The sequence below is a fragment of the Hipposideros armiger genome, unplaced genomic scaffold (assembly GCF_001890085.2).
Source record: "Hipposideros armiger isolate ML-2016 unplaced genomic scaffold, ASM189008v1 scaffold_1270, whole genome shotgun sequence".
NCBI classification, from domain to species: Eukaryota; Metazoa; Chordata; class Mammalia; order Chiroptera; family Hipposideridae; genus Hipposideros; species Hipposideros armiger.
Genome location: NW_017732620.1, coordinates 236,803 through 257,230, shown reverse-complemented (window position 1 = coordinate 257,230; position 20,428 = coordinate 236,803). Strand labels below are relative to the sequence as shown.

General features: G+C 34.0%; 1 protein-coding gene across 1 annotated transcript in view; it reads left to right on the top strand.

Annotated features, from left to right (window-relative positions):
- DNAH8 (dynein axonemal heavy chain 8) overlaps positions 1–20,428 on the top strand; it is a gene marked incomplete at its 5' end in the record, with an annotated part of 267,299 nt that overhangs the window by 25,844 nt on the left and 221,027 nt on the right. The window contains 7 exons of the mRNA XM_019633277.1: positions 482–717; positions 2,471–2,572; positions 4,366–4,479; positions 9,219–9,281; positions 12,124–12,224; positions 15,047–15,184; positions 15,351–15,591. Coding sequence (XP_019488822.1) covers positions 482–717; positions 2,471–2,572; positions 4,366–4,479; positions 9,219–9,281; positions 12,124–12,224; positions 15,047–15,184; positions 15,351–15,591 — 995 coding nt within the window. The remainder of the gene's footprint in view (positions 1–481; positions 718–2,470; positions 2,573–4,365; positions 4,480–9,218; positions 9,282–12,123; positions 12,225–15,046; positions 15,185–15,350; positions 15,592–20,428) is intronic.

The window sequence follows — 20,428 nt, the reverse complement described above, 5'->3', positions numbered from 1 at the left end:
AACAATCACCTAGGGTCAGGTTACACATGTTCTCTAACCATGTGGATGAGGTAGGGAGTGGAATAACAGGAAAACAGGTTTGGCCGTCAAAAAATATATGACACTCCACTGTGCAGGGTAACCTAGAAGAAAATGGGGGGATGAGTGAGGGCTGCTAATAGGATGGCCAGAAACAGAGCAAGGTTCACACTGGAACCTTAAGCTAGACGTAATTTCTGAAATTCTTCTCCATAGACTCTAGTCTCCTCATGCACAGCGTATCATATTCACATGTAGAAGAATTAAGTCTTCAAAATCTAGTAACCTTACAGCACATTTAGTTCAGGTTAACTACTTTTCAAATGCTCAAGAGCCATATGTGGCTAGTGGCTAGTGACTATAAAATGGGACAGTGTGGTTACAGGTACTCAGATCACACATAAAATGAGTCGTTTCAGAGTGTCAGTTGTATTCTATTTTGATCTTTTCTTGTCTTCACCAGGGCCCATGAAATTGGCCTTATCAATTGAGGCTAAGGCATGGAAGATGTTACTCTGCCGATATCTGAATGAAGAATACAAAAAGAAAATGTCAGACATGATAGCATTTATTAATGACTATTTGAAAAAGTTATCTAGACCTATTCGTGATTTAGATGATGTCAGGTTTGCAATGGAAGCCTTGTCTTGTATCCGTGATAACGAAATTCAAATGGACATGACTTTGGGACCAATTGAAGTAAGAAACGATTGCGTTTTTCATTCTTGAAATGCTATTTAAAAAACAAAAAAAAGTAGAAACACTAAGAGTTTGATTCTGTTAACATATTTCTTCGTTTATTTTATGGTACAATCTGCCTATTTCTCCTTTGTGATGTTGGTGTTCTTGAAGGTATTTTGACAAATTTTCAACAGTGAACAGTATACAAAGTATTAATATATTAATAATACTGTACTGGTCCAGACAGAGTTTATTTTTTTTGTTGGCACCATTTGAAGGAAGGGAATGGTTGCACTCTCTCACATCAGTCCCAACATGTTAGGCAACTTCTCCAAATATCTTTGTCTTTAGAAGCCAGTTATAGGCCTCACTCATGACCAGTGGCATACCATGGGCAGCATGGTGGGGACAGTCCCCTTAGGCTGAACAGTAAACTGTTGGAACTTAGATCAGCAGATGTTTTTAGGGAAGAGTACTGTATTCATTTTTCTATTGCTGATATAAAAAATTACCATAAACTTAATGGCTTCAAACAATACAAATTTATTATCTTACAGTTCTAGAGATGAGAAGTCTGAAAATGGGTTTTATGGGGCTAAAATCAAGAATGTCATTATGGCTTCATTCCTTCTGGAGGCTCTAGGGAAGAAGCCATTTCTTGCTCTCTTCAGCTCCTAGAGGCAGAACACAACCCTTGGCTCATGGCCCCCTTCCAGCAATGGCATCACACCCACCCTGCTTTGGTCCAGGCTCCTACCCTCCTGCCTCTCCCTTTCCCTTATATGGACCTTTGTGATTACATTGGGCCAACCTGGTTAACCCAGGATAATCTCCAGGGTAATTAAGTTCTTTCACTTAATCACATCTGCAAAACCTCTTTTGCCATGTAAGGTAACATATTCACAGGTTCTGGAGATTAGGGTATAGACAATACTGTCTACCACCAGTATTTTATGACTAACTTTTAGAATTTTTGGCTCATGGACATAATAAAAATCAGACTCTTAATGCATTTTATTACTGTTTTTTAAAATTCTCTATAGACAATGCACTCCTTTATTGCCTGCAGTACCGGAGGAATTGGCACTCCTGTTGCCTCATTTTGGCACCCAGTGCTCATGATGGAGCACTGCTTTCTTGAACCCATTTAGAGTTTATACTCTTTGGTAGCTAATGAACTTTATACCTTTGAATTTACTACTTCTTTAAATCTTAGTGTTTGGGAATTTGGGAATGCTGACCACCCATTCCTCAAATTCTCATATCATTTTTTTTCCTTGACTGCAGAAGATCAATACTTCAGCATAAATTCTTTTGGTAAAGTCAATTGCCAATCCATTCATTTAATCATTCAAGTTTTCTTTTCCTTCGGGATATCTCCCACATCATCATTTCATTCCTTATATAGCCAATCCATATTTTATTAGAGCATAAGAAAATATTTGGCATGGTGTTGACACAAGATCAAGGAGGTAAGAAAGGCCAAAAATGATTTTAGGGATATTTTCTAGGATAGAGTCTCAATGTGCTCTGCCTACGTCTCCATCAGAATCACCTAGGCACTTACTAAATGCTGATTTCAAGGCTTAGGGTCAATGCCAATGTCAGTGAGAATCTAGAGTTGCTTCTTATACACATTTAATTTTGGAAATAACTCTTCTGGAATATGGTCTCTTCTTTGAAGACATAGGAATATGTTTCTAGAAGGCATCTCAGTCATTTGGCAATTGCTTTCCTTGTGATGTTTCTGAACTCCACCCTCACTCCACAGGAAGCCTATGCTATTTTAAACAGATTTAAAGTTGAAGTAACCAAAGAATCAGAAGCAGTTGATACCTTGAGATGTTCTTTCAACAAATTGCAGCGCAAAGCTGTAAGTACAAACTTACTTCTTATTTTTTAATTTATAAATTCCTATTTAATTCTTATAGTGACTTAAGTCACCATCTCCAGAAAAATACATTTCATACTTTTAAAAAACTTAATATATGTTATTTTAATAACTTTACTGAGACATAATCCACATACCATAAAATGTACCCTTACAAAGTATACAATTTAATGATTTTTTTAAATTGTATTCACAGAGTTACACAAACCACATCACTAACGTTAAAATGTTTCATCATCCCAAAGAAACCCCATACTCATTAGTAATTACTCGGTATTTCCCCCTCTCTATAGCCCCTGGCAACCATTAATCTACTTTCTGTTTCTATGGATTTGCCTTTTCTGAACATATTGTGTAGACAGAATCATAAAACATGTAATGTTGTTGTTTGTGATTGGCTTCTTTCACTTAGCTTAGTGCTTTCAAGGTTTACTTGTCTTGTCAAATGCACCAGTACTTTATTTTCTTAATGGCTAATGATTTTGAACATCTTTTCATGTACTTATTGGCCATTTGTATATCTTCTTTGGAGAAATGTGAATTTCAATCCTTTGCTTGTTTATAAGTTGGGTTATTTGTCTCCCTATTTTTGAGTTGTACGAGTTCTTTATACATTCTAGATAGAAGTCCCTTATCAAAGGATTTGCAAATATTTTCTGTCACTCTGTGGGGGTGTGTTTTCACTTTCTTGTTGGTGTCTCTTGTTTGTTTGTTTGTTTTAAGCTGAGCCATCCTGCCACCTGTTGGCAGCTCAGCGGCTACTCAGCTAGGGACAGGAATCAAACTGTTGTTGCTCAGAGCTCACACTCTTCAGCAAGCTCTTAAACAACTGAGCCACTCGGCCGGCCCTTGTTGGTGTCTCTTGAAGTAAAAATGTTTTTAATTCTGATGAAGTCCAATTTGTCTAATTTTTCTTCTCTTGCTTGTGTTTTTGATATCATATCTAGGAAACCATTGCCTAATCCAGTGTCATGAAGATTTACAACTATGTTTTCTTAAGAGAGTTTATAATTTTAGCCCTAACATTTAGGTCTCTGATACATTTTGAGTGATTGATAGTTTTTGAATATGTTGTGAGATTTGAATCTTAACCTTGCCTGGTGCTAGGGCCTTGAGGAAGTTACTTGGCTTCTCTGTACCTCATTTCTCTTACCTGTAAAATGAGTATATTAGTATTTACCACACAGGGTTGTTGCGAGGATTAAGTGAATTAACACATATAAAGAACCTGGCAGATAGTAAGCATGAATTAAGTGCTAGGTGTTATGATTGAAGGTTTAAGCACAAACTTTGAAGACCATTGTGGAGGGTATTTGCTTTTTTTTTTAATACCCAGAGTAATACCACTTCCTTTTAGGGAATAGCCTTAATCACTGTAACCATGTGAATCTACTAGAAATTGCTAATCGCAGACCTTGGCCAGGCCCCAGAGAAAGCATGTGACCCAGGCTGTGCCTATTGAAGTAACTGCTTCTCAGGCTACAGGGATAGCCTGAGATGAATCAACTGGAAAACTTTCCTGACTACAGTTAGAAAAGATGGCTTTGCTTCTTGGGTCATGAACTAGAATGATTTGAATCTTCTGTTGGTACATTTGGGTTGTTTATTTCTGTGGGGTTTTTTTTGTTTTGTATTGTTTTGTTTTTTTACAAACAACACCGCAGAGACATTTTTGTTCATGTAGGACATCTGTGAGACAACAAACTTTCTGGAATAGAATTGTACTTTTTGTTTAATACATTCACTCTCACATTGAGTGTTCTTTTTTATTGTAGGTTTCTGTACAAGATGACCTTGTTCAAGTGCAGCCAACATTTAAAATAAATCTCCTTGAGGCTGTAGAAGTTTTTCGTGAGGATGTAATGAACTTTGCAGAAGCATATGAGATGGTACTTTAAGTATTTGCATGCTGTTGTATTAAAATGTTCACTAGTATGTTTTTATGAAATGAAAGTGATGAAACCTGAGAAATATACTGTGATTTGTACATTGTATGTAAGAGGCTATATTTACATCTTAACAGCTGTCAAAAAGGGAATAGCTTCTCCTTCAAGTGTGTTTTTATAGAATTAGAAAGAACATTTAACTGTTAAAAGGAGAAACAACTTCAAATATCATGAAGTAGCAAAGGGTCTGGTGTTGCCCTTTCTCAAGGCCAGAATTCTCATAGTTGAAAATGTAAAACAGTTGTCAAAAGGCTCCAAGAAACTATACATGCCCTGATACCATGGTATAATGTAACTGATTTTTTTTCACTAACACTTAGAGAACTAAAAGAGTTACTGAAAATAAATAATAAGTATCATACTTGATCATTCATTCCTACAAGCTATTCCACCAGGTATAATGACTGATTCCACCTCCTTGTTAAACTCAGAAGTTGGATATACAATATTTCCCTAAAATATTCAACTTTCTTTTAGTGGTCACAATGGATCTGGATTCATAAGATATTTAAGCCCTTGATGCTACTTATATAACACTTTCTATTTAAAATTTCTTTTTAGTTTTAAATTTATTGGTGTGACATTGGTTAATAAAATATATAGGTTTCAAGTGTAAAATTCTATAATCCATCATCTATATATTGCATTGTGTGTTCACCACCAAGAGTCAGATCTCCTTCCATCACCACATATTTGACTCCCTTTACCCTTTTCTACCTCCGCTCCTCTCCCCTTATCCTCTGGTAACCACTAAACTATTGTCTGTGTCTGAGTTTTTGCTTGTTTGTTTGTCTTGTTCATTTGTTGCTTTCAGTTTTATATTCCACATATGAATGAAGTCATATGAACTCAACATTTTCTTCTGACTTATTTCTCTTAACATGATAATCTCAAGATCCATTCATGTTGTCATAAATGGCACTATTTCATCTTTTCTATTGGCTGAATAATATTCCATTATGTGTATGTGTGTGTGTGTGTGTGTGTGTGTGTGTGTGTGTGTGTGTGTGTGTGTATGTGTATTTGTCAGTCCTCTATCAAAGGACACTTGGATTGTTTCCATGTCTTGGTCATTGTGAATAATGCTGCAATTAACATATATTTTTATGGATAAATGTTTTCAGAAATTTTTGGTAGATACCAAGTAAAGGGATTGCTTGGTGATATGGTAATTCTATTCTTAACTTTTTGAGGAACCTCCATACTGTTTTCCATAGTGGCTGCACCAATTTATTGTACATTGCCACAAGAAGTGTATGAGGGTTCCTTTTTCTCCACAGCCTCTCCAACACTAGATATTTCCTGACTTGTTGATAATAGCCCCTCTAACCAGTATGAGGTGATATCTCATTGTGGGTTTGATTTGCATTTCCCTAATAGCTAGTAAACTGGAGCATTTTTTCATACATGTATCTGTTGGCCATTTGTATGTCTTCTTGGGAGAAGTGTCCAGGTCCTCTGCCCACTTTTTAATCACATTATATTTTTGCTGTTGAGTTATATGAGTTCTTTATATACTTTGAATATTAGCCCCTTATCAGAGTTGTTATTTACAAATACTTTCTCCCATTCTGTTGGTTGCTTCTTTGTTTTTTTTATGGTTTATTTTGCTGTGCAGAAGATTTTTAGTTTGATATAGTTGTATTCATTTATTTTTGCTTTTACTTCCCTTGGCTTTGAGGTGAAATTTATAAAATCCTCTTTGAACCCAAGGTCTATAAGTTTAGTACTTAATGTTTTCTTCTATGCAATTTATTGTTTCAGGTCTTACATTTAGGTATTTGATCCATTTTGAGTTAATTTTGATAGATGGCAGTCTAGTTTCATTCTTTTGCATGAGGCTTTCCAATTTTCCCAGCACCATTTATTGAAGAGGCTTTCTTTTCTCCATTGTATGTTTTTGGCTCCTTTGTCAAAAATTATCTGGCCATATATATGTGGGTTTATTTTTGGGTTTTCAATTCTGTTCCATTGGTCTGTGTGTCTGTTTTTCTGCCGATACCATGCTATTTTGGTTATTGTTGCTTTGTAGTATAATTTGAAGTCAGGGAGTGTGATACCTCTGGACTTGTTCTTTTTTCTCAGGCTTGCTTTGGCTATTCAGAGTCTTTAATGATTCCATACAAATTTGATGGCTTTTTGTTCTATTTCTTTAAAAAATGCCATTGAGATTTTGATGGGGGTTGCATTAAATCTGTATATTGCTTTGAGTAATATGGCCATTTTAACTGTGCTGATTCTTCCAATCCGTGAACATGGAATATCTTTCCATTTCTTTGTGTCTTCTTCAATTTCTTTTAATAATGTCTTGTTCTTTTGAGTGTATAGGTCCTTCACATCCTTTGTTAAGTTTCTTCCTAGGTATTTTATTCTTTTTTTTGTAATTACAAAAGGAATTGCTTTTTCATTTCTTTTTCTGAAATGTCATTGTTAGTATATAGGAACACAGTGGATTTTTGTACATTGATTTTGTATCCTGCAACTTTACTGTATTTGTTTATTGTTTCTAATAGTTTGCTTTTATGTTTGTTTGTTTGGTGGCATCTTTATGGTTTTCTATATGTAGAATCATTACAAAATCATTGCGTGTCATCTGGAAACAGTGGCGATTTGACTTATTCATTCCCAATTTGGATGCCTTTTATTTCTTTCTCTTGCCTGATTGGTCTGGCTAGGACTTCAATACTCTGTTGAATAACAGTGGTGAGAGGGGGCATTGTTGTTCTGTTCCTGATCTTAGAGGAAAAGCTTTGAGTTTTTCACCATTAAGTGTATTAACTGAGGGTTTGTCACATATGGCTTTTATTGTGTTGAGGTACCTTCCTTCTAGACCCATTTTATTAAGTTTTTAATCATAAATGGATGTTGTATCTCATCAAATGATTTTTCTGCATCTATTGATATGATCACATGATTTTTATCCTTTATTTTGTTTATGTGATGTATCACATTGATTGGTTTGTGTATGTTGAAACATCCTTGCTCTCCTGGAATGAACCCCACTTGATCGTGATGTATAATATTTTTACTGTATTGTGGTATTTAATTTGCTAGTGTTTTGTTTAGGATTTTTTGCATCTGTATTCATCAGAGATATTGGTCTATAGTTTTCTTTGTGTGTGTGTGTTATCCTTACCAGATTTTGGTATCAGAGTAATGTTGGCCTCATAAAATGAGTTAGGAAGTATAGCCTCCTTTTCAGTTTTTGGAAAAGCTTGAGAAGGACAAATATTAAATAATCTTTGAATGTTTGGTAGAATTCACTAGTGAAGCCATCTGGTCCTAGACTTTTGATTTTTAGGAGGTTTTTGATGATTGCTTCAATTTCCTTACAGTTGCCCAGTCTATTTAGATTTTCCAGTTCTTCATGATTCAGTCTAGGAAGGTTATATATTTCCAAGGACTTGTCCATTTCTTCGAGGTTATTGAATTTACTGGCATATAGTCTTTTATAGTATTCTTGTATGATTCTTTGTATTTCTGTGGTATCTGTCATACCTTGTCCTCTTTCATTTCAGATTTTGTTTATTTGCATCTTTTCTCTTTGTTTCTTAATGAGTCCAGTCAGATATTTGTCAATTTTATTCATCTTTTCAAAGAACCAGCTCTTTGTTGCATTAATTTTTTCTATTGTCTTTTGTTGTCTGTTTCATTTAATTCTGCTCTAATTTTTATTATTTCCTTCCTTCTGCTGACTTTGGGTTTCATTTGTTCTTTTTCTAGTCCTTTAAGATGTAATGTTAGGTTGTTTATTTGGGATTTTTCTTGTTTCTCGAGATAGGCCTGTAAGGGTATAAATTTGCCTCTTACTACTTTTGCCATATCCCAATAATTTTGATACGATGTATTTCATTCTCATTTGTTTCTATTATCTTTTGATTTTTTCCCCTTTTATTTCTTCTTTGACCCAGTCATTCTTTATTAGCATGTTGTTTAATCTCCACATATTCTTTTTTACATGTATAAAACTAACCTCTTTTAGTTGGATTAGTCAACATCATTTGATTGCCCAATCATTCTTTTATACTGAGAATCTGGTCTATTATTTTGGCCATCAATAATATTCATTGTACAGACTATCTGGTGTCTTTTTTGCAAATATTTTCTGGTTCATGCTACCAGAGACTGCCTATTTCTTCTTCCAACTATTCAACCTATGTGCATCTCTATTTCCTTATAGGGTTGAAGACTTAGTGAAAAGAGCCTGTCCTCAGAATAGAATAGATAACTCTATATATCAGTTATGCTAATGAACAACCACAGCATCATCATTTATAATCATAAATGAAATGAAGCAGAGTTCTGGTGGTACCAACTTCATACAGGATGATATTTTGTCACATTTTTTAGTAGCTATGTCAAGGTCTTTTAAAAAATGAATGGAAGTTGGAGTGATGTAAATGTTCAAAAATTGATTGTGGTCGTGGTTACACAACTCTATTACACACAAAGAAAACATTTAATTGTATATTTTAAATGAGGGGTTGTATAATAAGTAAATATCTCAAAAAACTTTCACAAAAATAAAGGAAAACTAAATATATAGGACAAAATAGACCACTTAAATGAAAAATAATGTTTATTAATTTATTTAAAAGGAAATAATAGATAAACCTCCCAAATTGATAAATATATACTTGTATGATTAGGAATTAAAATGGACATTATATTATTCATTACAGGAAGGACCTATGGTTCCAAATATACCACCCGAAGAAGCTAGCAACAGGCTACAGATATTTCAGGTAAAACTACATTTTTTGTTGTTGTTACATTGACAGTGTGTTCTTTTTTTTAAAAGTGATTTTAGGGAAATCATTATGTGTTTTACCTTATAAAGGAAATGTTAATGTTTAAATTGCATACTGATTTTAATTCTAATCTGCTAAATAATGTAATTGACTCCTTTTCTTGTGCCCAGCTATGACCTTTTTCACAGAATATCTCTCTGTATTTTTAGAGAATAAGACTTTGATTTTGAACTTAAGTGTATTCCTTATTCTACTTCCAAGCATCTCATTTGTATGTAAAGTGATAAAAAATGAGAGAATAATAAAATATATCAAATAGGATTTTAAATATTGACCAGTGGTTTTCCTGTCTTCTCTCTGTATTCAGTAATTTTCTTTCTTCTGTATCTATCACTTTCAACTTCCCTGTTCCTTTGATCCTCCATCAGACCATACAGTACTCATTGGATCAGGCCAACCAGTCATCATCTTTTTCTACACTCAGATCACTGAGCACATCTAGAGAAAAATCACCTACTCATTTGGATGAACGTTTTATAGATTCATGGATTCCCATGTAAGCGAGCTCCTCAGGAGTATCAGGCATTTCAGTGTTTGTTCCTGATGTCTCTCCCGTTTCCTGCAGTGGCTGCCTGATGCATTCGTTTTCTCCTTATGACCTTTATTCCACCTGCATTCTTAGTCATTAAAAAGTTATGTATCAGTTGCCTACTCTGTGACTTGGTTAATAGAAAGATGATTAAGAAACGATTCTTACCTCTAAGCTGCTAAAACCTGATAGGGAGACAGAGAAATAGAGAGAGAATCATAACATTGTGTGGTGAGGTCTGTGATCTACGAGTAGTTATGAGAGCTCGTGTTATGGAAACAGATGTGAGGAGCTCCCAGCCCAGACTGGGGCTGGTGGGTTAGACAGAGAAGGCTTCCTGGAAGAAGAGGCATCCAAGCTGCATCTTGAAGGACTCGTTAGAGTAAGGGGAAAACAAGTTAGGCAGCATTTGTGGTTTGTACAAAGGCTCAAAAATGAAGAGATAAGCTGGAAGCTTTAGGGAGATGTAAGGAGTGTAACTTGGGTGCAGTGGGCAAAGAACACAGTGATGAGGGACGGGGCAGCAGAGTGGGCAGCAGTCACCAATGGGAGGGTCTTGCATGTTGTAATAAGGAGCTCACAGCCTGCCCTGAGGGCTGGAGGGCTCTAAGCAGGAAATGATATGGTCAGATTTGGATTTTTAAAACTGTTGTGCTTTTAAAAGATTTCTCTGGCATTGCTGTGGTGAATGGTTTGGAGGGAGGATGGTCAGTCTGATGGCAGTTTCAGTATACAAACAAGAAATTGTAAAGATTGATACTAAGCAGGTGGCACTTGGCATGAAGAAAACTGGATGGATCATGAGTTCAGTAGAGACCGACTTGATAGCCTTGGAGCCTGGGTTGAGGGGAACAGATCAAGCTTTCTAACTTGGGCAAATAGATGAAGGTAGAGCTGTTTACTGAAGTATAAACATGGGAGAAGGAGTAGTTTGGGTTTTTTTTTTAACTGATGACCTTGTCTCCAAACTGATAGAGGAGATTTAGGGTCTGTGATATAAACTCAGAGACATGTGCCCCCTGCTTGTCCCTGGGGGCCCTTTACTTTGTCCCTTGTCTCTTCTTAGGTGGATCCTTTTCTTTTTTTTTTTTAACCTCCTCCTCTTTATTAAATCTTCCCAATCAGCATTTAAAAACGGTTTGTCTTTCCTTCTTAAAGTACAGTAAAAATAATCAACATCTCTGTTCTGTAGCCCCCTCTAGACCTCACTTTTTCTTCACTCGGCCCTAATTCCTGCATTTATGCTCAGCCCGCTCCTGTGGTCAGCCCGCCAGGATTAACAAGATTTTAAATGTCGTTCTTTTAATGCATGCTAACTTTGAATTTTTCATTTCTCCTTTCCTAATGTTCACATAGTCCCATGGACTCTTCATTCAGTAAGTATTCAATATATTGAGTAATCACTATACTAGCCACCAAAGAATATAAAAAGCGCAAAATATGGCCCTTGCCCTCTAGGAATTAAGAGTTCATTGGAGTTCCTCCAGTGTCTTCATTCCTTCCTGATTTGGCTCCTCTAAAATAAGCTAATGTGTCACTATCTGAGCACTGTGAGGCCTGATGCAATATACATTATTTTTTAGGACTGAGAGTTTAGGATCCTTCTTTGTTACACCATTTAAGTAGAGTACACATATCTTGTCACAGGTGGATTATTTCTATTGGCTTTTGTGCTTTCAACACTGTTAATCGTTAGCATTCTAACTATAGCAGATTCAGATTCCAGTTCAAAAGACATGTGCATTGTTAACTTCGCTGATTTAAATTGTTGGACTCTATATCTCAACTGGTGTTAAAATGGAATCCTTCATTTTATAGATGTTTGCTTGTAGAGAAAACAGGATTGGGTGGATTATACTAAAGCTTCACTCATTGAACCCTGTAGGAGAGAGGACCAGTCTAAATTAGTGATAAAGCCTGAATTACAGTTTTTTTAAAATGCAGTTTTATTACATTCAGATGTATTTATGGGAACTTGAAATATAGGTCTTTTGGGGGATCATTTAATTTATTAAAGAAATAATTTGATATAAAATGGATACTTTTAGAATATTTGAAAGTTAGCTCTACTAAGTGCTTAGCTTTTCCTCTGATAGCCTGTTGTAAGTATAAACTTGCTTCACAAATCCTTGTTTCATAGATAGCATTAAATAAACCTCAATGGAGCTTTTTTCCCAATTATAATACATTCTGCTTTAATGGGGTCTGAATGAATTAATTTTACTACAATTCAAAAACCTTTTATAGGCCAATTTTGATGACCTGTGGAGGAAATTTGTTACATATTCATCTGATGAACAACTGTTTGGGTTGCCTGTGACTGACTATGAGGTTTTACACAAAGTCAGGTAAGTTTGGAGATTGTGTGTTACATGCAAATAATGAGATACTGTTCATTAGAAGAATCATATTATAATGAAATAAATTAAATTTAATTATAATTATGCAGAGATGGGCCTCCCTTGGAACACTCCTAACTATTCCCCCCTATTCCTGGCTATTCCTGACCCATTGTATACATGGTCTCCATATACAAAGGAAACGTTATAGAGTAGAAAATACATTGCAAAGATTCTGGGCATTCATGACCTATATTAGCCTGTGCTTTATTATTGTTTTTCCACTATTTTTGAATAATGTCAGTGATTGTGTAGAAGCACTGCAATTCTGGATGACTTCTGTTTTTTTAAAGGAATAGTCACCCTCAGCTCTCAATCCCTTCTTACTGCGTTTATGCTGTATTCTTCCCCATTGGGTAGACATAGAATTCATTGAGAATGAAGGGCAAGGAACTTAATTGATTTTAAACAGTGGATCTAAGATTTAAACAACTATATTTTAATATAATTTTCCTCAGAGGCAAATATTGAAACAGTGGTATTAGCTTATTAGGATCTTGACTTTAGAAAAGAACTTTATGTTGACTTCTTTTGAAGTCACAGCATGAAAATGTCATGGCAAAATAGACATGAAGTTGTCTGAAGATAAATTAATGCTTCAGTCATTTAAGGTAGACGGTTTGTATTCTTTTTCTAAAGTAGTCATTCACCAAGCTTAACTCAGTGATCAATTTTGTTAGAATTGCAAATGTCTGATTCTTGCCCCCGACTTACTGAATCAGAATCTCTGGCATTGGGTCCTAGGAGATCTACATTTTGATAAACACTCTAGTTAATTCTTTTGCATACTCAGTCTGAGACTCAATTTTTTATTTTAACTCTCAGTATTCTAGGAAAAATAATCATATTTACCATTTGGACAAAGGGACCCTTTTTATGTTTATATTTTTCAGTAATTTATGAATAGTTTACAGAAACAATTTTATTAGAAAATAATAATGTAAGCTGTGAAAACACAAACTTTTACTCCATACTTTTTTATTTGAAGATATAGTACATATACAAAATGAAGACCAACTTTTGAATGTAACCAACTGCTAATCAGCTGACATGTATAAACCTTGGACCATCCCTATCCTATAAACACTGATTCCAGATTTAGAATCCATTTCCAATAGCTTCTAGCTTACCATTACTTCTGATTTTTCTGGAAATGCATTATTAAAACTCAAGACTGTTGAAACTTAGACACTCATAATTTTTTGAGGGAAGGGTCACCATCTTCTTTGCACTATAAATACAAAAATCTTTACTTTTAGGCTTGAATGATCAATTCAGTGAATTTTTGTATTTCCATTTCATGCATTTCCTTTGAATATACATCTGTCTTCAACATTTGCCTACTGAAGGGATGTATCAAATAAAATTTACATGAACATCATAAATAATGAAAGAACACTGTCACTTATCTTTTTTACAAAATTGTATGATCTAGGTTCTTGTTGCAAAATCTTGCATGGTGAAGCCCTTGCCTCTATTAAAATATAGTGTTCACTCATAAATTAATGAGTTTAATAAAATACATCTAGATTGTCATCTAAAGACTCATAGTCTGAGGTTTCATTTACACAATCAGTTTTGCTATCAAAATTAGAGTCTAGAGTGCTGCTTTCTGTCTTTTATGTTTAATATTTAGAAGCACCTTCCTTTGTCAATTTCCTTTTCTTTGCTGTTTTCGGTAGAAAATGAAGAATTTGAGTTCTTAACTGTATTAATTGAAAGCTAAATAGAAATCAAAAGTTTACAAAAATGGTATCTACAGAGTTCATCTTGAAAGATGATGCAATACTTCAGACAGCACAATAAGAAACATGAAGGATAGTGCAATAGTGATTTTTTCATCTTTAGAGATTTCATCATTTTTTTCTAATTATTTTTGTATTTTTAGCACATTTGGGAATAATCAGTGATTAATAATGAAATAATCCCTAGGATAATGAATTAGCAAAATGAAACAAGAAATGGAAAAACAAGATAATTAGGATTATAGAATGTGTCTTAAATTTATAAAAGGGTCCAGTGTACCTATGGTAATTGCAAAATAAAATCAGTTTTACTCCATTAAAAACATAAGCAAATTTTAGTTTTGGTCTCTGCATTGTCTATAATAAAATAGTTGTTACTATCAATCCTTACAAATAGTTAGGACTACATAAGAAATAAATTCAAAAACTAAAATTTGGTTCATTGGACCCTCATTGTATGCTAACAGTTGAGGAATTCCTGAGAAAATCCACCACCTCTGTTGAGTGTTCAATTTTTGGTGTTTTGTACAATGAACTTTTCCTTTACTTAAACCTGGAATCTCTCTTTTATTCTTGCTTTGGATAAAACTCCATTTGGGCATAGGAGGGAAAGTTTTTGGTAGGAAAATGATGTTTAATGTCATACTTACAGGAGATGCTCTTATAAAAATCTAGTTTGCATTTGAAAGAAAAAAAAATCAAATAAAACCTTAGCCTTGGCTTTGATTTTGTTATCAAGTTTTGTTCACATTGTTTACAATGATTTAGGTATGGTAATAATAATCAAACCACTTGTTAATGTCAAGTCATAGTATGATTTCAAATATTTGAGAGCTGTAAACTTGACCTAGTTTATGGAGATTTAATAAAGTCTTTGGAAACTGATGCTGGTATGAATGTTGGTGTCTATAAGACATTATACACATCAAGTATGAAATATTTGATTGGATGAATTCTGCTTATCCAATAATGGATTTTATTTTTAAAATATGCATTATGTAATGACTTAATTATTTGGTTTCCCAGAAAGGAACTCAACTTGCTGCAGAAGCTGTATGGACTATATCATACTGTAATGTGCAATATTAGTGGTTATTATGAAATACTTTGGGGAGACGTAGACATTGAAAAAATTAATGCAGAACTGCAGGAATTTCAAAACAGGTGAGTTTCAATTGAATTAAGCTTTGCCTTTTTATAGTGCTTATTTTCTTAGGATCCTATAGGTATTTCACAAATGAATTTATCCTCTGCTATATTGCTATAAATGCATAACACCTTGTTCAACAAAATGTATAGATGAAATCATTTTTTTTCTTTTTTCTGAAAGATGTCGTAAACTTCCAAGAGGACTTAAAAATTGGCAAGCTTTTTTGGATCTGAAAAAAAGAATTGATGATTTCAGTGAGTCATGTCCTCTACTAGAAATGATGACCAATAAGGCAATGAAGCAGAGACACTGGGATCGAATCTCGGAGTTAACTGGAACCCCATTTGATGTGGAATCTGATTCTTTTTGTCTCAGAAATATTATGGAAGCGCCACTCCTTAAAAATAAGGATGACATTGAGGTACATAAAAGTATAAGATGGTTCATTAAAGAACATCTCCTTTCCTTTTCTGAAAATATACAAAATTATACAGACATTTTATTCAAGGGTGTATTAATTGCCTGATATAATGCACCCTCAAACTTTGGAATGATTCTGAACATGCTTTGGTTTTGCAAAATAATGCTGTAATTTAAGGCGATAATAAGATTATTTGAAATATGTTAGTTTTGGAGCTCCTCAGTCTATCCTCCTTATGCATTAACTACACTTCCATTTAAAAAAAATGTTTATTTTTGTATGGTGTCCATGGTGAATTCCTCAGAATATTTTCCAACTTTCTAATTCCAACTTTTCCCTATTAGCCTATTAGCTACTTAAGATTATTATATTTTTCTTTTCCAAGATTTTTAATCAGTCCTTTTTGTTTGCATGGTATCTCTTTTTTACTGAGATATAATTGACATACAGTATTATATTAGTTTTAGGTGTACAGTATAATGACTCAATTTATGTATATATTGTGAAACAGTCACCACAATATGTCTAGTTAACATCCATCATCATGGTACATTTTTTTCCCGTGATGAGGACTTTTGAGATCTATTCTCTTAGTGACTTTCAAATATACAACACAGCATTCTTAACTGTAGTCACCATACTGTCACATTACATCCCCAGGACTTATTTATTTTATAACTGGAAGTTCATACCTTTTGATCCTCTTCACCCATTTTACCCACTGTACACTACTTCCCCCACCTCTGTTCTCTGTATCTGCCTGACTTTTTTCATTAGCATAATATACTCAAGGTCCATCCATGTTGTCACAAATGGCAGGACCTCTCTCCTTTCTATGGATGAATGATGTTATATTGTGTATATAGAGCATAATTTCTTTATCCGTTTACCCATCGATGGACACTTAGGTTGTTCCCATGTCTTGGCTATTGTAAATAATACTGCAATATAGGGTGCAAATGTCTTTTCAAGTTAGTGTTTTCATTTTTTTGTGTGTGATAAATACCCAGAAGTGAAATTACTGGATCAATGGTAGTTCTATTTTTAATTTTTTGAGGAACCGCCATAGTGGCAGCACCAGTTTACATTCCCATCAACAGTGCACCAGGGTTCCCTCATCTCCACATCCTCAGCAACACTTGTTATTTCTTGTATTTGTGATGATGGCCATTCTAACAGGTGTGAGGCCATACATAGCTCATGGTGGTTTCGATTTGCATTTCTATGATGACTAGGGATGTTGAGCACTTTTTCATGTACCTGTTGGCTATGTGTATATCTTCTTTGGAAAAAATGTCTATTCAGATCCTCTGACCATTTTTTTTAATCAGATTGTTTGTGTTTTTGATACTGAGTTATGAGTTGTTTATATAGTTTGTATATTACATCTTTATCAGGTTTATGATTTGCAGATATTTTCTCCCATTCAGTAGGTTGCCTTTTCATTTTGTTGATGGTTTACTTTGCTCCGCGGAAACTTTTTAGTTTGATGTAATTCCACTTGTTTATTTTTACTTTGGTTGCCTTGGCTTTTGGTATCAAAATTATTGCCAAAAACTAACTGCCAAGATCAATGTCAAGGAGCTTACCACCTATGTTGTGTCCTAGGAATTTTATGGCTTCAGAGCTTATATCCAAGTCTTTAATCCATTTTGAGTTCATATTTGTTTATGGTGTAAAGTCATGGTCCAATTTCATTCTTTTGCATGTGGCTCTTCAGTATTCCCAACATGACTTATTGAAGAAATTGTCCTTTCTCTGTAGTGTATTCCTGGCTCCTATGTCATAAATTTATTGACATATATGCATAGGTTTATTTCTGGGCTCTCTATTCTGTTCCATTGATCTATGTGTCTGTTTCAATTCCAATACCATACTGTTTTGATTTGTAAAATATATTGATATAAAACTTTGTAATATGGTTTGAAATAGAGAAGCATGATGCCTCCAGTTTTGATATTTTTTCTCAAGATTGCTTTTTAGTATTGTAAAATTGCTTTTAGTATACAAATGTTAGTATTGTTTGTTCTATTTCTGTGAAAAATGACATTCGAATTTTGATAGAGATTGCATTGAATCTGTAGATTTTTTTGTAGTTTGGACATTTTAACAATATTAATTCTCCTAATCCATAGGCATGAACTACCTTTCTATTTCTTTGTGTCTTCTTCAGTTTCTGTTATCAATGTCTTATCATTTTTTTTATTGTACAGGTCTTTCACCTCCTTGTTAATTTAATGTCTTTTTGATGCAATTGTAAATGACATTGTTTTCTTAATTTCTTTTTCTGGTAGTTCATTATTAGTGTACAGAAATTCAACTGATTTTTGTGTATTGATGTTGTATTCTGAAATTTTACTGAATTCATTGATTAGTTCCAACAGTTTTTTGGTGGAGTCTTTAGGATTTTCTATATATAAGATGATGTCATCTGTCAACAGAGACAGTTTTACTTTTTCCTTTCCAATTTGGATGCCTTTATTTCTTTGTTGTCTAATTGCTCTAGCTAGGACTTCCAATACTATGTTGGAAAAAAAATGTTATCTTTGTTTTGTTTCTGATGTTATAGGAAGAGCTTTTAGCTTTTCCCTGTTGAGTATGATGTTAGCTGTGGTTTTGACATATAAGGCCTTTATTATGTTGAGGTACATTCCCTCTAAACCCACATTGTTGAGAGGTTTTATTACAAGTGGATTTTGAATTTTGTCAAATGCTTTTTCTGCATCTGTTGAGATGATCATATGATTTTTATCCTTTATTATGTTAATGTGGTATATTACATTGATTTGTGGATATTAAAACATCCTTGGATCCTTGGAGTAAATACCATTTGATCATGGTGTATGATTCTTTTCATGCATTGTTGAATTTGGTTTGCTAATATTTTGCTGAGGATTTTGCATCTATGTTCATCAGGGATATTAGCCTGTAATTTTCTTTTGTGGTGTTCTTGTCTGGTTTTTGTATCAGGATAATGCTGGGCTCATAAAATGAGATTGGAAGTGTTCCCTCCTCTTCTATTTTGTGGAAGAGTTTGAGACACTTGGTATTAATTCTTCTTTAAATGTTTGGTTAAATTCACCAGTGAAGATATCTGGTCCTGGGTTTTTGTTTGTTGGGAGATTTTTGATACTTATTTGTCCTGTTCAGATGTTCTCTTCATAATTCAGTCCTTGTAAGTGATGTTTCCAGAAACATATTAATTTCTTCTAGGTTGTCCAATTCATGTGTGTATAATTGTTCTTAGTAGTCTCATATAACCTTTTGTATTTTTGTGGTCTCTGTTGTAATGTCTCCTCTTTCATTTCTGATTTTATATATTTCAGTTATCTCTTTTTCTCTTGGTGATTCCAGCTAAACGTTTGTCTATTTTGTTTAGCTTTTCAAATACCAGCTCCTAGTTTCCTTGATCTTTCCTATTGTCTTTTTAGTATCTGTCTCATTTATTTCCACTCTGATCTGTGTTGTTTTCTTTCGACTACTAACTTTGGGCTTTGTTTGTTCTTCTTTTTCAAAATATAAAGTTAGGTGGTTAATTTGAGATCTCACTTGTTTCTTAATGTAAGCAATTTTCATTATGAACTTCCCTCTTAGAACTGTGTTTTCTGCATCCCATAACTTTTGGTATATTGTATTTCCATTTTAATTTGTTTTAAGGTATTTATTTTTCTTTTGATTTCTTCTTTGACCCATTGGTTGTTCAGTAGAGTGTTGTTTAATCTCTACATCCAAGTATTTGTGAGTTTTTCTGTTTTGGTTTTTTTTCTTATAATTGATTTCTAGTTTCATACCATTGTGGTTAGAAAAGATGCTTGACATGATTTCAGTCATTTTAAATTTATTATAACTTGTTTTGTGGCCTAACATGTGATCTATTCTGGAGAATGTTTCATGTGCACTGAGAAGTAGGTGTATATTCTGTTGCATTTATTTATTTAATTATTTATAATTGGTATAGAATATTATATTAGTTATATTAGTTTCAGGTGTACAGCATAGTGATTTGACATTTTTATATGTTACAATGTGATTGCTTGACTAATTCTAGTAATCAGCTGTGACCGTACAAACCTGTCACAATATTATTGACTATATTCCCCTTCACCTTTTTCACCCATCCCTCCATCCCCCTCCCCTCTGGCACCCACCCCTTTAGTCTCCGTTTCTATGAGTCTGTTTTGTTTTGTGTGCCTATTTGTTTTGTTTTTTTAGATTCCACAAATACCATACAGTATATTTCTTTCTCTGTCTGACTTATTTCACTTAACATAATACCCTCTAGGTCCATCCATGTTGCTGTAAATGGAAAGATTTCATTCTTTTTTATTGTCATATAATATTCTAGTGTGTGTGTGTGTGTGTTTATATGTGTGTGTGTGTAAATATATATATATATATATATATATATATATATATATATATATATATATATACATATATGACATCTTCTTTATCCATTCATTTATCAGTGGACACCTGGGTTGCTTCCATATCTTGGCTATTGTAAATAATGCTGCAGTGAACATAGGGGTGTATACATCTTTTCAAATGAATGTTTTTGTTTTCTTCAGATGAATGCCCAGAGTCGAATTTCTGGGTCATATGGTAAACCAGTTTTTAGTGTTTGAGCACTCTCCATACTGTTTTGCATAGTGGCTGCACCATTTTGCAATCCCACCATCAGTGCACAAGGGCTCCTTTTCTCCACATTTTCGCCAACATTTTATTTGTTGCATTTTTGATAATAACCATTCTGACTGGTGTGAGGTGGTATCTAATTGTGGTTTTTACTCTGTTGCTTTTAGATGGAATGCTCTGTATATGTCTCTTAAGTCCA